General features: G+C 34.1%; 1 protein-coding gene across 5 annotated transcripts; it reads right to left on the reverse strand.

Moving 5' to 3' along the window:
* Positions 1-559: 559 nt before the first annotated feature.
* On the reverse strand, positions 560-19,796 carry LOC111696746 (dual 3',5'-cyclic-AMP and -GMP phosphodiesterase 11). 5 transcript variants are annotated; one of them, XM_023466467.1, is made up of 19 exons: positions 19,752-19,796; positions 19,432-19,532; positions 16,464-16,680; positions 13,604-13,786; positions 13,109-13,550; positions 12,780-12,883; positions 12,037-12,103; positions 11,237-11,842; positions 10,386-10,511; positions 9,682-9,746; positions 9,490-9,574; positions 6,903-6,973; positions 5,383-5,509; positions 4,153-4,227; positions 3,632-3,754; positions 2,884-3,003; positions 2,057-2,182; positions 1,675-1,840; positions 560-1,432 (listed from the first exon to the last, which is right to left on the reverse strand). In XM_023466467.1, exons 3-19 carry the CDS (start codon positions 16,673-16,675, stop codon positions 1,173-1,175), a joined length of 2,958 nt encoding a protein of 985 aa, XP_023322235.1. In that variant the 5' UTR covers positions 16,676-16,680; positions 19,432-19,532; positions 19,752-19,796; the 3' UTR covers positions 560-1,172. The 5 variants fall into 5 exon arrangements, with proteins under 5 accessions (XP_023322235.1, XP_023322233.1, XP_023322232.1 ...); XM_023466465.1 differs by lacking the exons at positions 16,464-16,680; positions 19,432-19,532; positions 19,752-19,796 and adding an exon at positions 14,573-15,302 and having other exon boundaries at positions 13,109-13,538; XM_023466464.1 differs by lacking the exons at positions 16,464-16,680; positions 19,432-19,532; positions 19,752-19,796 and adding an exon at positions 14,573-15,302.
* Positions 19,797-20,181: the final 385 nt, after the last annotated feature.

Below are 20,181 nucleotides of genomic sequence, written 5' to 3' on the forward strand. Positions count from 1 at the left end.
TATATTTTGCTTGTCTAGCTGTCCGTCTTTGTTTGTGTCCAATAAACGTAAAATCGGCTGAACTGATCGGGCCCAAATTTTGTGTGGGACCTCTCATTCCTCTCATGACCCTAACATCAATCTCCATGTGAATTGAAACACCCTAGTCTTGTAAATAAAATCTTCTGTTAAAGTATAAAAAAAGTTCATACAGCATACAAAGTGTATCGAAAAACAGTTGAAATTTTTAGCAGATATTTTATGTCTGAAAAACAAAAATCGGTTCAGAATGAGGCTCAGGGATCAATTCATCACAGAACGAGGATTTCTCAAACTTGCATGCTTGCTTTGATCGTAGCACAAGATTTTTGTTTGAGCATTTAAATCAGATATTTTTTGTCGATTTTTTCTCGAGAACAAAATTGGTTCAAAATTGAGGTTTTAGCATCAAATACTGGTTTTTACAGACACTCTGTATAAAAGCCTAAAATATAAAAAACATTTCGATTCTAAAGAGTCTCTCTGGGACTATAACATTTTTACTATTGAAAACGTATCCAACAACAATGTACAGACTTGGTGCGGTTTGTACAAGAACAGTTTTATTGACATAAAATTACAATTTTGCTGTGATAAAAACAATTAAAATCTAGAAACATTGAATTAGCAAATTTAACTTTTTTGAAAGAGTGGACAGGGAAACCGCGTTTCTCTCTGTTCAGAGCTGGATGAATATTCTTGCTGGCAGGATTGATAAATGATAAGTTAAGATAAATTATGCTAAATAGATATATTTTCATGTGCTCTCTGGTTAAAAGAGTAAAAATATTGATAGAGAAATGTCCCCAACATTCTAATAAAGAGTTTTCTGAATGTTCAACGGAAAACTTTACTTTGCAAGTTAGTAAAACTTTCCACCAAATCTAATCCAATCATAAAGTTTTCCCTCCCCCCTTTTCTTTCTCATTCAGAATTTGTCTTGTGCCGATGTACTGATTAAACATGAGTTAGCACATCACTTTCAAATCTATTGAGGTCATGGTTTCAGTATTATTCCTAGATTAAAAAAACAATCGTCCAATGAGACGAATGTAGCGTGCTGTTCAGTAAATTGTAAACCTTGAAACAGGTTCAAACTCACGAAAGACAGGTTTAAGTCCAGTTCTCAGTTCAATTCACCATGTTCACAATTTTTACATTTTCACATTGTTCATTTTCTCAACCTTACTCAATCTCTGGTTCTCAAATTTAATTTTCTCCGACGCTTTCTCGTCCGCCTCTTTTATATGTTCCGCCTCTCTTCTTTCTTTCTCTTCCGCGTCCTTTCTCACTTTCTCCTCTGCATCCCTTTTTTCCTTTTCTATTCTCTCCTGCTCCTCCTCCTGCTCTATCACAAGTTTCCAGTTCGGAGTTTCCGCGAGCTCCGACCATCTCTTCCGGTTCGATTCACATCCTAATCAAAATTATATCAAGTGTTTGATTAATATCAGCTAAATAGTTTTTAAGGAGTTTGAAAGTAACAAGGAATTTCAAGGATAAGAATAATGCATAAGGTTATTTCTACATAACATAATTTAAAAAAGACGTCGCTATAAATTTTCGAGTAAGTCATCGAAAACCCAATTGAAAAGTCCAAAAGGGTTGGAACAACCCTCTCGAAGAATATAAATGATCAATTTATTGTTTGAATAATACCTTCTAGAAGAGGTTTAAGTCCCGCCGAGGCACCCGAAAGACATTCGTAAACAGGTTTACAGATCTCATCAATAAAGCTGAGCTGCATTTTCGGTAACTCATCAAACCGTTCCCGGTCCATCATCGGTATTGGTTCCAAGTGCAGTTCTTGTTTCTCCAGGTCACCCTAAACATTGATAAATGTTAAACTTAAGTTGATTTTAATCTGTTATTATTATTATCATTATTAAAAGGCAACCCGTTATTTTAATGCTCCTGTCCGTCTAGCGTATCCCTAGATAATGCCCCCACATTATCCCGGGAGCAGACTTACTACGGCTACAGTCTGCCCAGAACAGTACAATTGCTGGGCCGGACCTCTCCAAATAAATAAGAACAATACCTGATCAAAGAATTCTGTTGTGACTAGTTGAGCGATCTTTCTCTGGATCGGCCAGGGCTTAGTGATCGCTCCAAGATCACAGGCGGTCATCATCAACCCACGGTATAGTATTCGATCCTGTTCATCCTAAGATAAACAAGTTTTAAACATGGATTAATACAAATACAAGTGGAAAGGAAACGAAGTAAAGTAATCCTGACTCTGTATACTGTATAGCTTGGCAGTGTGGAAATGTATTTATATGGATATATATATATTTTACCCCACCCTTTAATAAAGTAATAAAGGTGTAAAACGTGTCTCAAAAACTGTGACAAACAAAAATTCATTCAACATAAAGCAAAATGGAGATAGTAAAATCTGAGTGAAAACTATAAAACCAAAACACCATTTTCTTCTAATATTTCCTGGAAAGTATCCACCCTTTCAATTATTTCATGGTTTTCGGGCGTAACCTCAGAGGGAATAAAATGCTGGGATTTGTACGTAAGGTATGGGAATTATCCTTTTACCCAGATGGAAGTGGAGGGGAAGGGCTATTTAATCAACATAGGAAGAGAAGAATACAAAGTAAAAGATAATTTGAAAAGCAGGACAGGAGGACCGTAAAGAGGAGAACCAGAACCTACTGAGAAGGGTCAAACCCTACTAAAGTAGGGCAGGGGGAGAGCCTACTGAGGGGAAAGGGGAGAACCTACTGAGGGGAAGGGGGAGAACCTGCTGAGGAGGGAAGGGGTAGAACAAACTAGGGGGGAAAGTGGAGAATATACTGAGGAGGGCAAGGGGTAGAACAAAACATACTTAGGAGGGGAAGGGGGATAACCTACCTTCCAGTTGATGCCTCGTTTAACCATCTCCACGGTTTCCTTTCTTCTCTTGAAATACAGAGCAAGATCAGTAGACAGGATACAATCCTCTAGAACCTTGAGAACGCTCTTAAACTGGACCTGGAGTAAAAACATCATTAGAGTTAAAGAAATAGGATTCAGATATTTTATAGCGTTCGGAAACAAAACCAGAAACATTTTTTTACATTTTTTTTAAATTTTGGTTTTAACAAATTGTATTACAAAATTGTATAAATAACCAGATGATAGCAGCTGCTGTTTTATTATACCTATTTTTCTTAAAATCTCCATTTTTATTGCTCTTGTTTTGAATCATTGACCATATATTAGCGGATTTTAAAAAAGATAGTATTTTTTGTGACATCCCTGCAAAGCCTACATTTTACAGGTTCCAAACCAGACACATTATTTTTCTCTTTTGGAAATAAAAAACCAACAATAAACAGGTAATCATAGACATAGAGCGAATATTCTTGTCAAAAATCCGCAAAATATTCATGAAAAACATTATATTGAGCTGTATTTGATTTTATGAGAAGAAGATTGTTGAAAAGATTGTTCTGCCAGGTTGGGATGAATTGAATTACTCAGCTACTGAAAGGAATGTCCATTACAATAGAAAAACGGTGTAAAATGTGGATAAATCTCTTGGAAGAAATTGTCTAAACATTTCAATCCTGGACAAGAGGAACAGCTCGTCAGGAAATAAATAATAAACTGTAGATACCTGGGATAGGTTTGAAAGTATCTGATGTCCTTTAGAGTTTGTAATCATGAGGCACTGATCAAAATGATGATGCTCCATGGTTGAGGTAGTGTATAGGCGAGCTAGAGAATTACTCGCCTTTAACTGAAAACAAAATTATTTTATTGAATTGGAATAAGACAGATTTTTTTACGATAAATAACCAGTAGAATAATTAGGAATAACTATTTAGGCCAAAACCTTCACTTTCTGATCAAGAGGGATTAATTTTAGCGACTGAACTCTATATTTGAAAACAAAATTGGTCGAAGGAACCCGTGGTTGTATAAAATTTTAATTTTCCGAAAAAAGTAGTCGTAGACAATTTTATCGTATTTTGAGAAGAAAATGCGCAAATTTTTCTACGATAACTTCGCGGAGTGGGTGATTATTTTACTAAATTGTCCCAATGGACATTAAGTAACTTAACCTCCCTCTGTTGTTGGAATCAAAGGTCGGTAATATTTGTGAAAAGATGGAATAAAAATAAAAACTGAATTAACCTGGAATGAGTTATTAGTTCCACGATGATCCAGGTCGTGGCAAAGACAGGCCAATATCAATCCCAGGCATTCAGTCTACACATACAGGAAAAATATATAACTTTTGTACATTTCATCTAACAATATCAATCCTACATACAATTGATTTTTTTAGGTGAGATTTAACAAATCTCTAGCTGATAAAAATATCAATTAATATCTATAGTTGTGATTAAAAAATGAATTCTTTTTCTGGATTTAATTAAAAAATCAATTATAGTTTAGATATAAAAAATAACTTCTATTTCGAAGTTGATTTGAAAAAATTCTATTTCAAAACTTTGTTTGTTCAAATTCTATTTCGCATTTTGATTTTTAAAATCCGATTTTGTAGGTTTGATCCAAAAAAAACAATTTTATTTCTAGTCTTGATTCTATGGAATGAACAGATTGCTAGACAATAACATTGAAAACCAGGGGTGTAGAAAACATCAAAGACCCAAGAGGAGGGAAAGGGAAGGGACAGGGGAAAGAAAAGGGGAAAAAAGGAGTAAAGGAAAAGAGGAAAAAGAGAAGGAAGTTGATAGGTAGGGATGAAGATAGGTAGGGAAAGATATAGGTAGGGAAAGAGATAGGTAGGGAAGAGGAAAAGTAGGGAAGAGGAAAAGTAGGGACGGGTAAGGTTGGGAGGAAAAGGGAAAGGTTGAGAGGGAAAGAGGAATATAGGAAACTACGAAAGGGACAGGGAAGGGAAGGGAAGTAGAAGCGGAAGGTAAGAGGAAGGTAGAGTAGGTAGGAAATGAGAACGCAGGGAAGGGGAAGGTAGAGAGTCGATGGAAGGTTGGCAGATAAAGAAGTGAAGGAAAGGGGAATACAGGGAAGTGCTGGAGCTCTTTACCTCTACATAACTACATAACTACATAACTACATCTAAAATCAGAGTTTTTCATAAATAATTTTCCCCCAGTAGCTATAATGCTACAAAAAAACGTGTTAAAAATTCAATACAAATATGGTAAAAGAATGCACATTAATCAATAATTTTTACAAAAAGTCAAACCTACTAAAAGATACCATGCTAAGTATGAAATACATCAGGTTGAAAATACATAGGGTTTAGAAAACTAGTGTGTGTCAAGTAACCATTTCTTAACTAGAAACCGGAGTTCAATGACTTTTTACAATTAAGACTTCTTTTGCTGAAGTTAATAATCTCTGTGTTAAAGGGTTCAAGGTTAGAATAGAACTCACCTCTCCGAGCTCCTTCCAACATTGCGAAGCTTTAATCATTGCAAACATAAGCTGGCAAACATTAAAGGCATGTCTCCAGTTATGGTAGGTTATATCCCTGTAATTCTTCCGTACACTGCACATCCATCTAAATACAGTTATGGTAGGTTATATCCCTAGAAAACCAACAAACCTTGGAAAACAAACAAACCTTGGAAAACCAACAACCCTTGGAAAACCAACAACCCTTGGAAAACCATCAACCCTTGGAAAACCATCAACTCTTGGAAAATCATCAACTCTTGGAAAACCAAGAAACCTTGGAAAGCCAACAACCCTTGGAAAACCAACAACTCTTGGAAAACCATCCACCCTTGGAAACCCAACAAACCTTGGAAAACCAACAACCCTTGGAAAACCAACAACCCTTGGAAAACCAACAGACATGGGAATGTCAAGCAACCCTTGAAAAAACAACTCCTGGAAAGCCTTGGGAAAGCCAACAACCCTTGGAAACCAACAACTCTTGAAAAACCATCCACCCTTGGAAAACCAACAAACCTTGGAAAATCATCAAACCCTTGGAAAACCATAAACCCTTGGAAAACAAACAACACTAGGAAAAAAAACCCTAGGAAAAAAAACAACCCTAGGAAAAAAACAACCGTAGGAAAAAAACAACCCTTGGAAAACCACCAACCCTTGGAAAACCATCAACCCTTGGAAAACCATCAACCCTTGGAAAACCAACAACTCTTGGAAAACCATCAACCCATGGAAAACCAACAACCCTTGGAAGACCAAAAACCCTTGGAAAACCAACAGACATGGGAAAGTCAAGCAACCATTGAAAAAACAACTCCTGGAAAGCCATGGGAAACCAAACCCCCCTTGGAAATCTAAACCATCCTTTGAAAACCAAATGATCCTTGCAGAAATCCAAATAACTCTCAGAAGGCAAACATCCCTTAGAAAACCAAACAACCAATTCAAAACTAAATAACCCATGGAAGACCAAACAACCAGACACCTAAATATAAAACAGCAATCTAATACATAATTAAAAAACTAAAAAAAAATGAAAAAAACAGAATAGAAAAGTTCTAATAAACTGAAGAGGACTGTCATAGTAATTGTGTGCCATAAATGATTCCTTACTGCTCCTAATGAAGCGCTAATTGGGAAAATGATGCATTTAACTTGTTTTCTACTTTGAATGGAAACCTTGACAATTTCTTAGATTATCTCCGAAAACAGTTTGTGAATCACTAAGGGCACTGTTTGAGTAGAGGATTATATTACACATTAAAAATCTTAAATATAGTGAATGCGATAAAAAAGCAATTAACTCGTGTCAATTATAGCGGTCAATATGTGCTTTGAAATAAATTCAGCTGAAAGGATTGAGTTATTTCAGTCATTTATGCAGTTTCAGTAGCTGACGGGGGGGGGGCTGATTTAAACAGGGGAAGACTAAAAGAGATTGACTAAATTTATCAGATAAGGATCACGTGATCCAAAGATAAGAATTGATTAATCACCTGCAGAGAGTCCTGTAATCAATCCGGAATCTATTTATCAAGTCCAAATCCACTAAAATCCGCAGTGAGGCCTAAAAATATAATTTTCGTGTATTTTAAGGAAAATATTAAAGTTCATTAGGTTTAGTAGAACCTTGATGCCTGAACTCTTATCTTTATTTATTCATTGGCCTACGCAAGTAAGGATAACAGAACAGTCTGTACATATCCTGTTCGTGTCGGTAACATAATGACGAATTTCCTAAATTTTATAATTTATTTCCGAGACAGATTTCTCGCATTTTTCGCGGATAATTTGGCGGAGTATTTGTCTGTGAGTAAATTCTAGACTAAACAAAATTGCATTTGATTTAAATAAACACATCAAACATTAACCTACCTAAAACAAGAACGAGTAACCAAATATAAAGCCAGTATTCTGAGGATAATAATAATAATATCGAGTATATGAATTAAGAAAAAGGGGCTAAGAGATAAGATAAAAGAAAAAAAATTGTGTTGAGGGTTAGATTGAGGTCAGTATTATGACGTTTTGATAAAACTAAAGGATGCGAATGAGATGAAGGATTTAGGTAAGATAAAGAAAGAATGAGATAAGAGAAATATGGGAATGATAACAAAAATGATACAGAAACAAGAGATACTTATCAGAAGAGAAAGATAAAAAGATGGCAAGATAAAAACAAGAATAAGAGGACAAAAAGAGAAAAAACAAGGATAAAGGACGAGAAAAGAAAAAAAACAAGAAAGAGAGAATGAGGAGAGAAAAAAAGATATGAGAGGATGAGAAGAGAAAAAAACAAGGATAAGAGGATTAGAAAAAAAACCAAGATAAGAGGATGAGAAGAAAAAACCAAGATAAGAGGATGAGAAGAAAAAAACCAAGATAAGAGGACGAAAACAGAAAAAAACAAGATAAGAGGACGAAAACAGAAAAAAAAACAAGGATAAGAGGATAAGAAGAGAAAAAAAGGAAAAGATAATGCTAACAAGAAGGAAAAAAAGGATAGTGTATAAGAGAAAAAAAGGAAAAGATAATAATGACAAGAAGGATTAAAAAGGATAAGAGGATAAGAGGAGAAAAAAAACCAATGAAAAGATAATAATGACAAGAAGGATAAAAAAGGATAAGATGATAAGAGGAGAAAAAAAAACAATGAAAAGATAATTATGACAAGAAGGATAAAAAGTTAAGAAAATAGAAAAGAATAAAAAGGGCACTGTTAAGGAGAGAAGAACAAGGAATAGAGGAGGTAAAAAAAGAACATGAGCCCAAGGTTAAGAAGATTAAGACAAGGATAAGAAGACGAGGACAAGGATAAGTAGGATAAGGATAAGAAGATGAGGACAGGGATAAAAAGTAGGACAAGGAAAAGAAGATGAGGGCTAGGATAAAAGTGGGGCAAGAATAAAAAGAGAAGGGCAAGGGTTAGTTAAGAAAAAGACAACGATGTAAAGAGGACAAGAATAAAAAGAGAAAGACAAGAATACGGAGAAAACTAGAGTGACATGATTAAAGGAAGGGAGGAACTGGAAGAAAACTGAAGGGACAGGATTAAAGGAAGGGAGGAACTGGAAGAAAACTAGAGAGACAGGATTAAAGGAAAGAAAACTCTTGCTATTTATTTATTAAACCCAAAAGTAAACAATGATCTTTAAGAAAACAATCTTTTTAAGAATTCTGTTCGAGAATTTATCAGAATTTGAAAGTTTTTTGAAAATTTTTAAATTCTAAATATCTTTAACTCTTCGATAATATTCAACTGAGTCTATCCATCTCATTTTGTCGAAATCTTGAAAATTTCAAATTTAAAAGTTTTCTATCTTCTGAAGTGTCAATTTAACATTTTTTACTAAATTGATGATTAAGTTCTTTCAAAGTTTAACATTTCTCTCAAGACACGAAATAATCCAAAATCAGAAAATTTTTAATAAATTTTATTTTGCATTTTATTGAATCGAATAAAATTTAAAGTGTTGAGAGGAATGTGGCGCTGACAGAAATAATTCTTATTGTTTGTATTTGGAAAGTTTAAAATAAAAATTCCGCGAAAAATTCCGCCAAGTAAGCACATTTATCTTGAAGCCGACATAGATCCTGGAGTCTGGAGATCCTGACGGAAAAGATTTACTCTGATGCATGTGCACTGTCAGGTTTTATTTTAGTAAAAACATTAAGGATTGATTGCAGAACATTATTTTCAATCAAAGGTTTTTTGTAATTTCTTAATTTAAATTTAAATTGACTTGTTTGATGCTCACTGTTCAGCTTCCTTTAAAATTCTAAAATCACAGATCTTATTGTTCTTTCAATTGGTATTTCTTTTGCTGTTCTTCATCTTTTAAACTTCTTCATTATTCTCCCTATCCTCCTCATCTTCCCCATCCTCCCCATACTCCCCATCCTCCCCATCCTCCTCATCCTCCTCATCCTACTCATCTTGACAATCCTACTCATCCTGCTTATTGCTCAATAGTCAGTCTTCTCATCCTACCCACCTAACCTGTACTTCTCAGGGCTCGACCTGCCTATCTGCACCCTTCCAGCCCTAACTTAACCCAACAAACATTAGGTTATGTGACTAACCTTCAAGGTCTCTGGTTCGCTCAGTGAGAAATCATCGAACTGGAATGAATGAAGATTGTTTGATAGTGCACTCGGCAGCTGCATCCTTAAAAAGATAAATTATTTTTAAATACATTAAAAAAATAGATATGGGATAAAGGAAAAAACTTTAATTTGAATTAAAGTTTTAAAAAAGTTTTTTAAAGAGCTTACTTCGAGAATTCCTCTCCTTCCTTTTCTGGGGCTAGAGCGTGATAAGAGAGGACCTCGACAGTTACCTAGGAAATAAAATATTTAGAAGGATTCATAAAAACTCTTTTTATAGATTAACATATTTTACAAAATTTTGAGAGTAAGTTCATCAATTTGAAATTAAAATGTCCCAAGTGAGATAAGAAAAAATACATGAAAATTACAAATCCATGTCAAAGTTGAAAAAAAAATTTATTTTTAAACTAATTTATAGTTTCGTTTTTTTATGGTAATCTATCTGCTGATTTAAAAACCATCCTTTCTTCTTCGTACGTTAAAGTTTAATACCGATAAAAAATTCCGCAGTTTTTCTATTTACATTGGTGGATTACACCATTTTCCTTAAATTGAAATTCTACACATAACTTTACGTCAATATGGCTGAACCTAGCGACTCGCATTTTTTTTGTGGCAATCCTTATGACCCCCAGGGAAGGTTTATAGATGGTAATAATGAAAAATTTGTCATTTTTGAAAATGCATAATTTTTAAGGGAGAACAATAATTAAAATGGCGACTTCGAAGCAACAGTTAGTTCATGCTAGTTACCAAAACAAAATTGGAACTGCGCGATTGGATCAGCGGTTTTGATCTTATTGGAAACACGTCAAAAGAGAAAGTATAACGATGCAGATGGTCCAATAAAATGGTCTCTTATCTCTAACCTGGAGCTTGGCCTTGGCCTGCATTGCTGTCTCGTACATCTTGACATTGTTGATTCCCATCCCGCAGAACAGGGCGAAGGCTTCAACAAAGTTCTCGTCGTTGGACGTGAAGGGAAGTTGATCAAACTACAACAACTGGGATTTTTAAATACTTTCGACTTTACACTTAAATTTATAATTGAAAAAAAGCTACGATTCTTTTTCTGAATATTGTAAAAATGGGCGTTCAAGAAAAGAATATAAAATTATTGCAGTCGTGTTCATAAATACAGGAAATGTTTTAACTCTATGGATAATAAAATTAAAGCTTTTACATCCCAACTCTAGAGAATTGTTTTTATTTCACTTCATAAGTTCTCCAATATCGATAATTGAAACCTATCTAGGATCAACAACAAAATTCAACTATTCTAAAATTTTTAAAACATAGTTTCAAAAATTATTTTCAATTAGTTTCACTGCAAAACAGGGACTGAACCTCAAATAATGTAGATTATTGCAAATTAAAGAGACTGTTCACCTTTTTAAAAAACTCGCCAAATTTTCCAATTTTTGGATTTAGGAACACAGTGCAGGCGCTCTTAGTACATCGCGTTTATGTGTAATAATTCAAAAATGTTAATGATAGAGAAACCTCGGTTTTCTAACAAGAACACAGCGAAATATCGGATATTCTGTTCCTCGGGGACATCGTTGATCTTTAGAATAAGTTTAGATGTGTTTCTTGTTCAAATGACTTCTGTGTTTATGTTTATTTTCAAATATGTGACCGGTCCCTTTGAGAGATGATTTTATCAGGGAATTTTATAAGATCCTGTTCCAAGAAAGAAAAAAAAATTAGAATCCTATTCCTTGTTGACCAGCTGAAATACTCCCAAGACCTTACCAGGACTGCTGGAGTGCTTGATTGGCATTGCTAGGATTGTTCTGTGCTTAAACGAAGAGTTTTCATCCACCCCTTTATCAAACTTGGCGTCCTCGTACGCGTTCTTGATATTTACTATTTCTCCAGTAGAGGATACGTATCCTGTAATCCCAGCATTGATGGGAAACCGATTCTGAAATGCTTTCTTTCTTCTTTCCCCTCCATCCTGCTCTAAATCCTCCTGGGCTAGGTCGTATATCTGACTAAAGGTCGACTGAGACTCTTCGTTGACGAGAAGGAGCATAGCGCGCTCACACTGAATCAGGCAGAGCATATGTGTGAGTATTCTGAGAATGGTTGTCTCCAGGGTTGACTGCTCCTGGAAGATAACTCCTGCTAGATCCAGGAGAACCTGGTTCCTCTTCACCTCCAGCTGAGACCGTTCATAGATTTGAGCATTACGGAGTCCGATACCACAGAATGTAAGATACTTTTCAAATAACATCACGTCGTTGTCGTCAAACTCTCCACCGTTGGAGCTGCTGCTCTTGTTGATGACCTGAGCAACACCGATCACCTCTCCACTTGAATCCTAGAGTAATAAATGATAAAGATAAATGAACAATATCAGAAGTTTTCAGAGATAATATTTTTATTAAAAGAATATTTTCACAATATGCACTGTTTTTCAAAAATATTTAAATCCTGGTTGAATGGAACAGTTTCTCTTAAAGGTTTTAAATATAATCTTTAGATATTTGCTCCGAGAGGATTACTTAGTTTTACCTTTATGGGACTACACATCATCGACCGGGTTTTATATCCTGTCATAGCGTCCACATCTTGATTAAACCTGAACACAGAGATAAAGTAATTGTTAAACCTTAATATAAATAGTTAATTGATAAACCTAGATCTTCAATAGACCTAGATATTCATGCTTATTAATAGACCTAGCCTAGATATTTAGGTTTATTGATAAACCTAGATATTCATGCTTATTAATAGACCTAGATATTCAGTTTTATTGATAAACCTAGATATTCAGGTTGATTGATAAACCTAGATATTCATTTTCATTGATAAACCTAGATATTCAGGTTCATTGATAAATCTTGATATTCAGGTTCATTGATAAACAAAGATATTCAGGTTTTTGATAATTTCAAAATATTAAGGATTATGATGAATCTAGGTTTATTGATATCTCAACTTAAATATTCAGATTACCAATAATAGAATTTCAGGTTTATTGGTAAACCCAGATATGCAGGTATATTGGTAGACCCAGATATGCAGGTTTATTGGTAAACCCAGATATGCAGGTTAAGTTATGAACCTTGATACTCATTACTCCGGTTTAATAATAAGGTTGATAAGAATAAATGAAGGGATGAGGATGAGAAGAGTGATTAAAAGGATGCAGATGGGAAGGATGAGGGTGAAAAGGATGATTGAAAGGGTGATGAGGATGAGAAGGATGAATGAAACGATAAGGATGAATGAAAGGATAAGGATGAAAAACTAACCTAGGATCCTCGTAACAATTCTTAACATTACAGCTTACTCCGGTCTGAGCTACATAACCTACAATCCCCTGGCCCCAGTTTATCCGAATCTCCCGTCTAGAAACCTGAAGCACAAAATCTAGCATAAATAAACTGTCATTTTTTGGAGTAAGGTTTTACAGATATCCGGGGTTAGTAAGAGCTTCATAAAGGGTTATTGAGTACATCGAACAGATTTCTGTATGATCAGGACTGCACTGGGTTGAAATAACACGAGACGGAAAAGAAAGACTAGTGAAGAGGGTAAAAATATACATCTAACAATAAAACGTAAATTGCATTGTTTTTACCGGGGCAGTTTCAAGTGATTTAGGACCAACCTCCTCCACGGTGGACGAGGAGCTCACATCGAACAGGTTCGAGATAAGGTACTGAGAACTAGTATCCGGGTCCCCTGCAACCAGGAAAAGAGAGCAACGGTCTGACTCCGTTAGTATTCCAACGTTTTGCAAGATCTTATGGCACAGGCTCTTGACGTCTAGCTCGTTACTGATATCCTTGATGAGGTCAAGAATTAGTTCGGATTCGTTAAAGGAGTTCATGTCCATTCTAGACTTTTTCCTAATCTGTCCAGTCAGTTCATTGGAGTTTGATGGAAGTGAGAGAAAGGTTGGAGTTCCATCGACTGTTGTAACCATAGGTTTGTTGAGACCCCCCTTCTCAAACTCATGTGCTGAAACCTTCCTGACCGGAGTAGCTCCGCCGGACCCAGAGCAGGAGCTAATTTGAAACCTGTAATAGAGGAACCAACAATTCAATAGATATGGGTACAGTAATTCACTAACCTGGGGAGAGAATTTAGTTCATCCTCCCTCTCCTCCCCGTCCTCCTCCTCCTCCGTGGACCCGGGGGAGACATGGCAGGCCATCCAGGCGTCTATCATCATTGCAGTTCCTTTTCGAACCAGGTAGTTGTGGAAAAACAGAGGATTATCGTCGAGGAAGGATTCAAGACGGGTCAGTTCAGGACTAAATATGGATCAATTAAGAAAATTGATTTTTTAATACAGAGATTTATTGGATTTCTTTTCCAGACTTGGTTTAGAGATAGAAACAGAGATCAGTCGGGGTATTACAATAAGAAAATGAATAATATGTGTAAGTGATAAAGATCTCTTAGTGTTTAAATTGACTATACACATCAAGTTTATGCAATATTTCATAATATATTTTCAAAACTGAGTTAAATCAAAATTTTTTCTATGCAACCTGACCTCTCTACCAGTTAGAGAAGATTAATAAAGAACGTTATTTTGATTATTTAAAAGTAACATTAAAGAAGGGTTTACCAGCAACTAAGAAAAATATAAGTTAACTCAAAGCAGACATGGATGTAAATACGGAGTCAACTCGTTAAAACAATTCATGTGAACTCTTTGCTTCAAAGTTAAACGAGTTAATTTAACTCTTGGAATGGAGCAATTAAGGCGTTCTTCCGACGAACCGAATTTTACTTGAGTTTTCTGAGTAAATCAATTCTAACGAAAGTACACGCTTGAGATAAATGAACGAACTGAGTAAATCAATTTTAACGAAAAGTACACGCTTGAGATAAATGAACGAACTGAGTAAATCAATTTTAACGAAAAGTACACGCTCGAGATGAATGAACGTACTGAGTAAATCAATTTTAACGAAAAGTACACGCTTGAGATAAATGAACGTACTGAGTAAATCAATTCTAACGAAAAGTACACGCTTGAGATAAATGAACGAACGAGTAAAATCGAGGTTGAAGAATTAACTCGAACTTACTTATTTTCTTTCCAAAAGAGGTTTGCAAGTCCTATTTTTCGTTTTCTCTCTGGGCTCTCCGAGTCAGATAATTTAGTTTCTGAAGGCTGTTCGGTTTCAAGATGGGGTCCATTATCTTTACAGGGTTCGGATTCAGGAGGGGTTCCATTATCTTTAGAGGATTCGGATTCAGGAGGAGTTTCATTAGATTTAGAGGGTTCGGGTTCAATACGACGGGTTCCATTATCTTTAGAGGGGTCTGATTCAGGAGGGGTTCCTCTAGATTTAAAGGGTTCGGGTTCAAGACGGGTTCCATTATCGTTAGAGGGTTCTGATTCAAGACGGGTTCCATTATCTTTAGAGGATTCGGATTCAGGAGGGGTTTCATTATATTTAGAGTGTTCGGTTTCAATACGGGTTCCATTAGGTTTAAGGGGGTCAAAATCAGGAAGTATCATTATAATCAATAGTTCCGGTTTCTTATATAGCTTGTATAGCTGTATATAGTGTAGATTCTAAATGAATGAGAATGTTTGAATCTTCTTTTATCTGTAGCATATTCAAGCAGTTTATCTAAACATCCGGAAATATACAGGCCATCAGGCCAACGCTGAAATATGGCCTTTAAAATTTATGTGAAGTTTGCTGACCGGAAAATGGGTGGAAAATATTTCTTTTTTAACAATTAAGAATTTAAATTCAAATAAAAAAATTGTTTTCTTTATAGTGTACGAAAATCATAAGCAATAAAAAATCTGCAATAACAATTAAATTCCAATTTTTAAACAAACTACTGTTTAATTTAGCTTATAAAATATGTAATAAATAAAAAATTTGGTCAAGACCGTGGAAGAAAAAGTAGAAAAAAATGTCTTAAACTTAAAATTTATTTTTAATATTATAGACACAACAAATTTTTGTTTAAAACCTTGTCAATTTTTTTACAGGTCAAAGACCCAAAAACATAAATTAGATGTAAAGTACGTTGGCGGCAAAAAAAAGTTTGAAATTTGTAAAGAATAGTTTGTGTAAATTTTTTTTATGAAGAACTGAACACTTTACAGTAATTTAACCCTGATAAGATGGGTTCTCTTCTTCAAAACTATTATTTAAATCAACTAAGAAAATGTACGGCAAATGTTCAGCGATGCACGCCATTATACAACCAGGGTGTAATGTAGGGGATATACTTTTCCATGCGCACAACAGAATTTAACGTAGTTATCAGAAAAAGATTTGATTTTGTTTGTAAAAAAGCTTAAATTAATAAACATTGAAGAAAAAACATCTTGTGTTTGTTTCCAATAAAATTATATATTTAGATTTGTCTACAAATTGTTTCGACGTTAAAAATAAAGATGAAATTTGCGCAAGTTGTACCACCTTCCCTTCAAATATCCTTGCTTTCAACTCTATTTTCACTTTCCCAAGGAACTATATACAGGAACGCCCAACTCAGATATACAAATATTATGTACTGTACACTGTGGGAGGAATGTAAACAATCCCTGTGCCTCCACAGAAGTTTAAGGAAAAGGACTAAAGCTCTGATATGATATGATATTACAGTCCATCAAAAAACAAGTTGATATATCCAGTTAGAGCGAATACATACGATTTTTGGCTTTCTGGTCAATTTGGAAAATACAATAGCAATATTTTTTGAATTCTTTGTTTTGATTCCTCCCACTGCAGTACACAGATTTGACGCATGAGATAAGGCGGTTCCTGGTCTATATATTTCTTGCACTTTCCACTGTCGTAAATTATTATGTGAGTACAAAGTTATCGTACATAACCGGGAAACTAACCAGATTTCAGGGGCACTATAGGGCTGCAATATATACTTTAAAGGGGGCCGGGTATGAGAAGAATTGTAAAACCTTATAAATTTAAACAAATTCTATACTACCTGTAATCATCTCCAAATATCTCTTTAAGGTTTGTATCCTCCCCCAAACTATCCTCCTCCACGGGTTGCGAGGGTGGGGAGGCAGAGGTAGAGGGAGCCTTCTCTTTTTCTCCTCTAGTCTCACCAATTTTTGAGGGAGGGTTAGTAGCCCCTCCTCTCGTATTAGAACCGGAGGGGGGGCTCTCAACCCCCCCTCCCTTCTTACTAGCCATGGGACCTAGATTAAATAATTTGAAAAATTTCCTTTATATAAGCATCATTTAAAAAAATATCATTTGGTATACAAAGATCTGAATATTATTCCAGAATGAAGAAGAAACCGACCAGGTTTCCTCCATCGTACATCAGTGCAAAGATATCGTAGATTGTTAAGAATCTTTGATAAATGTCTTAAATTGAAAGGTTTTTCAGAAATGGTTAATTATCATTTAAGACCAAATAGTAGAATAGAAAATATTTTCAGTTCCTTAGCCAAAGTTTTGTAAAGAAACTGAGTTTTTACCACAAACTCTAAATTTCTTATTCCCACCATCTTTGCAACCCAATCTTGAAGGAGACCTTTGATATTTTGAACTATGAATCCTGTTAGATCAAATAATCTATAAGGTTAAAATATCAAAGGTTTACACTGTTCGAATGCAAAGATATAGGAAATAAACTATTTGAGCCTGTGAGCAAACACTTAATTCTTTGGAATTTAGTTTTGGATTCTGATTGAAAAAGATTAGAAAATAACTTTAGCAGGATTATTAGCTGTGAAAATTGAATCCCATCGACCTAGGTTTTTCTAAAGTTAGAACAAAGATGTTTTGCTTGAAGATTGCTAAATGATAATACAAATTCATAACTTTACATATCACGATAATCGATAAACATATGCAACGTTTTTTTACTCTTCAAGATCCTAATTTCTCAAAGATATGATGAATATATGCATAATTCATGCGCTAATTGAAATAATGAAGAAATTAATGTTTTTGCTTCTACAGTGATAACCAGAAAACTCTGGAATAGGAAGTTGACTTTTAGACTCAATATATCACAATAAATCAAAGAGAATAGAATATATATTAGAGTGTAATTTAGACAATCCTTCGGTATGAATTTTGTCAGTCCCTTTCAGCCTGAAAGGGAGTTCAAAGTGTACAAATCATGTAAATATTCACAAATTATATGCAGTAGGGTACATTAATACAGTATGTTCCCTAGACTATCCAATTCAATTTCGATTTTTTTAAAGCTGTTAAATAAACTTTATAAAATGAATTAGGTGAATAAAAAACATTAATTGATTTATTGTTATAACGGAAAATCATCGTCTGTAAAGTGAAAGGCATAAAGTCTATGTGAAATAATCATTGGTCAATTATGAAACCAGCCTATTTCAAAATTTGGTTTCTTTTAAAATTAATTTTAGATTTTCTATAAAATGATGTTCCATGACCCAAAAAGTTACATAGCGTAAATATGTGAAGTACACCTGCAGTATGGAAACAGTACAACAAAATGGCCGTTTTACACTTTTTTCTAGTAAATTCCCCTCTAATGTATATTCTATTCTCTTTGCATTAAATAGTCCAATGAACATGAGGCAGAGCAATGGTGCAATGTCAACAGACCCATTTCACTTAATAAATTATTTAATAATTTACTTGTAAAGCTATTTGCTTTGTAACAGCAGAGAATGCACTTCAGTATTGCTTTAATGGCGTCTTCCTATTCCACAGTATTCTAGTTATCACTGTATATCAATTTTGTATTAAATATGAAGAAAAATAATGCATACTTGATATCTCTCAGCGGTAAACATAAAACAAACAACTTTCTTAATTTCCAAAATTTAAATTTCCATCATTGACTTTTTTTTTTTGGGGGGGGGAATTCTCAGTTTATATTTTTGAAGGGGATGCAGACGTAATTTCAAGTGAATTTCCACAATACATAATTTCTATTTAAAAATTGGGTATTTTCAAGTTTGACTTCTCTACAAAAGTGACTTGCAGATTTTTTTTTAAACAAAGAAGGAAATTGTAAGAATTTAACAATTTTCAAGCAAAACAAATTAAGATATTATTATTGTCGATCAAAAAAAACTTTAAATTACAATGAGAGTCGTTTTAAAGAGGCGAATACATTTCATAGTGGAAGGTAAATGTGTAGAGGGTTACAACGGGTTGTTTATACATCTCCTTCTAACCTTCTATATTGTGGATTACAAAGGATTAGATGAAATGAAATCCTAGGATTACAGAATATATAATAGGAATAGAAAGTTGATAAATAGCAGACTCACACTTTATAATAGCACCGAGAGATTCTTTTAATTCCTCTCTATATATTCTATTCTCTATCACTAAAGTACTTCCAGATGTACACAATAGAACAACCTCCGAGCCGGAAAATTAAGAGAGAATTTTTAAACGAAACTCCGAGTTTCCTTTTTCGGGGTTATACATTTGCGTAGATTTTAATTTAAGAAATCAGAAAACAAAGCAGAATGTAAAGAAACCAAATGAAATAATATTTCGTTAAAAAAATATTGGTATTTACAAAACTGCCTGACCTCATTCATGAAACCGGGTTTCCGATACTGGGTTTCATTACGATACTCTGTCTTAAGTTTCTGGCTCTGATGACGCATTTTCTGTGCTATCGATCAATTTTCCCTATTTCTAAAAACTGAAATTTTTTCATTTACCCAAGTTTATAGAAACACCGAGGCATGCTAAATTCACCTTGGTAGCATCAGTTTTGAAAGAAACTGAGTTACTGCCACAAACTCTGATTTTGTAGACCTTTGAGGTTTTAAACTAAGAATTATATCAGATCATATAATCTAAGTTTGACATAGGAAAGGTTTACACCATCAGGTTGGAAAGATATAAGGATGAGAAAACTTTAGCTTGTGACCAGAACTCAGTTCTTTCTTAGATTATCATCTCCCTGGAGGTAATGAAGTAAATCTTACCAAGAATTGAGTTTCCCCGTTTCTGCCAGTTAACAGGAGGAGATATCTTCTGTTTTCTGTTCTTTAAATCCAGTTTGATCCAGCTCTAATCCAACTCTAATCTAAATTAATTCAATAAATTCAACCAAAAAGTATTTAATTCTTTTTAAAATCGAATTATAGAATCTGAATTTTTTTAAATGAAATTTTTAACAAGTTTATTTAAAAAGTATGTACCGTGTAGTTTTTTTAAGAGCAATGGCAATTTAAGAAAGTAGGACAAAAGTTGAAATTCTACTAAAATTTTAAAATTATATTATACCTCAAGATGATGGACATACCTATACATTTAATTTGGCTAAGAAATTCCAGATGCATAGATATCTGAAAAAATACAAATTGTTAAAAATCTCTTCTTTTTATTTTGATCTTTGTTTTTGTTTTTGTAAAGGAAAGTATTTTTTTCTTTTTTTTTATTAAACTTTAAATCCCTTTTGCCAGCATTAAAAGTGAGAGTCAGTAAAAATAAAACTATAAATGCTAATTCTTAGAATATGGAAATCAGAAATCAGATATTGCTATTTCTGTAAAATCATCAAAGTCCATTTCCTAATTCTAGACTATAAAGATGTTTTCATTTATATCAAGCTTTTATAAACAGCATGGATACACTTAAAAATAAAAACAAAGAGAAGCTGAAAAACAACTTTTCTTTGATTACTTGTAAACTTGTAATTCGAAAAGAGCTTGTTAAAAATCAAAACTTTATGA

The sequence above is a fragment of the Eurytemora carolleeae genome, unplaced genomic scaffold (assembly GCF_000591075.1).
Source record: "Eurytemora carolleeae unplaced genomic scaffold, Eaff_2.0 scaffold126, whole genome shotgun sequence".
In the NCBI taxonomy this organism is placed as follows: domain Eukaryota; kingdom Metazoa; phylum Arthropoda; class Copepoda; order Calanoida; family Temoridae; genus Eurytemora; species Eurytemora carolleeae.